Below are 1,189 nucleotides of genomic sequence, written 5' to 3'. Positions count from 1 at the left end.
GAAAAAAATCCCACATGTTGGGAGATATTCTTCTCAATCACAGCTAGGGATGTAGGGAATAGCTGATTCGCCATTGCTACGACTCAACAGCGTTGTGTGCTCGGATTCGAATCACGAGGTACAGATGAACAATGGAATCTAAATAGTTAACTCACTTGGCAAGTGGATATCGCCTACCGATTGCTCAACGGACGGAGAATTGATGGCTCCAAAACCTGAGTCTAATGTCGTGGTTCGTCTTCCTGACAAGTAAGCACTTATCCGTGCTATCACGCTGTTTTACACATTTAACATTAGTTAAACAGAAGCAGAGTCTTATTTGCGAACTGCGGTTTGTGGAGTAATTCTATTGGATTAAGTGAGCCCTTAGACACAGGTTCGAGGCCAGGCAATTATGACTCTCCACGGTCACTTCTTTACCTGCTACGACATGGCGACTACTGTTATTTTAACGGTTTTATACTAAACAGAAAACAAAAACGGGCAGTTTCGATAAACCAAATACAGGTGTCAGCGGTGAACACGAAAAACTGATGGCGAACAAAATGGATGGGGTAAGAGAAATACGCGCTTGTCAGGTGCATCGGCACAATAAAAGGAGCACGAAAGGCCAGTGTGACTGCCATCCAATAATGCTGGGTGTAACACAAACATACCGGAGGCAGTTCGACATTGTCGCTGGGCCGACTGACCACCTCTTTGTTGAAGTTCGGATTGAATTCATAGGCATTCGACAGCACCTCAATGACTTGAACCATTGACATCCGCGGGGAGCGCATGAATGCACAGTGGAAGTAGCGAACCGTATCCAGCAGGACTTTGTTACTGCTGAATTTAACAGTGTTGTACCACCACGTACCCTGCATGGAATGGAAGCAAGCAAGAGACGAGAATGGACCGTAAGCTCGATTCTGCAGCCGAAAACCAATACAGCTAATTGCTCTCATCAAGAACCAAATCATCACCCTTGTTGTTTTTTGAAGCGATTAGCTGTTCATCAGACTAGTCATTTCGAAAGCGCATACTGTTTGATCCGGTAGAATGAGCAACTTCGCCATGCCATTAAATGTATCTTGATTACAGATCCAAATACAAAATGAAAGCAAAAAACAGTTCTTCGACGGGACTGGATTTCCAAGTATGAATGCTAATCTGTCGATTTCAACCACTTGTCAAACACTTGCTTAGT

At 44.1% G+C, this 1,189-nt stretch overlaps 1 protein-coding gene across 1 annotated transcript; it reads right to left on the bottom strand.

Annotated features, from left to right (window-relative positions):
- Window positions 1–656: 656 nt before the first annotated feature.
- Window positions 657–860, bottom strand: T265_16011 (hypothetical protein; the record flags this gene model as incomplete). Its single annotated transcript, XM_009179481.1, has 1 exon — window positions 657–860. A coding segment is annotated over one exon (123 nt), but the record flags the coding sequence as incomplete, so codon positions are not given.
- Window positions 861–1,189: the final 329 nt, after the last annotated feature.

This window comes from Opisthorchis viverrini, assembly GCF_000715545.1.
Source record: "Opisthorchis viverrini unplaced genomic scaffold opera_v5_3188, whole genome shotgun sequence".
Lineage (NCBI taxonomy): Eukaryota > Metazoa > Platyhelminthes > Trematoda > Opisthorchiida > Opisthorchiidae > Opisthorchis > Opisthorchis viverrini.
This window is presented reverse-complemented; position numbering and strand designations above follow the sequence as displayed.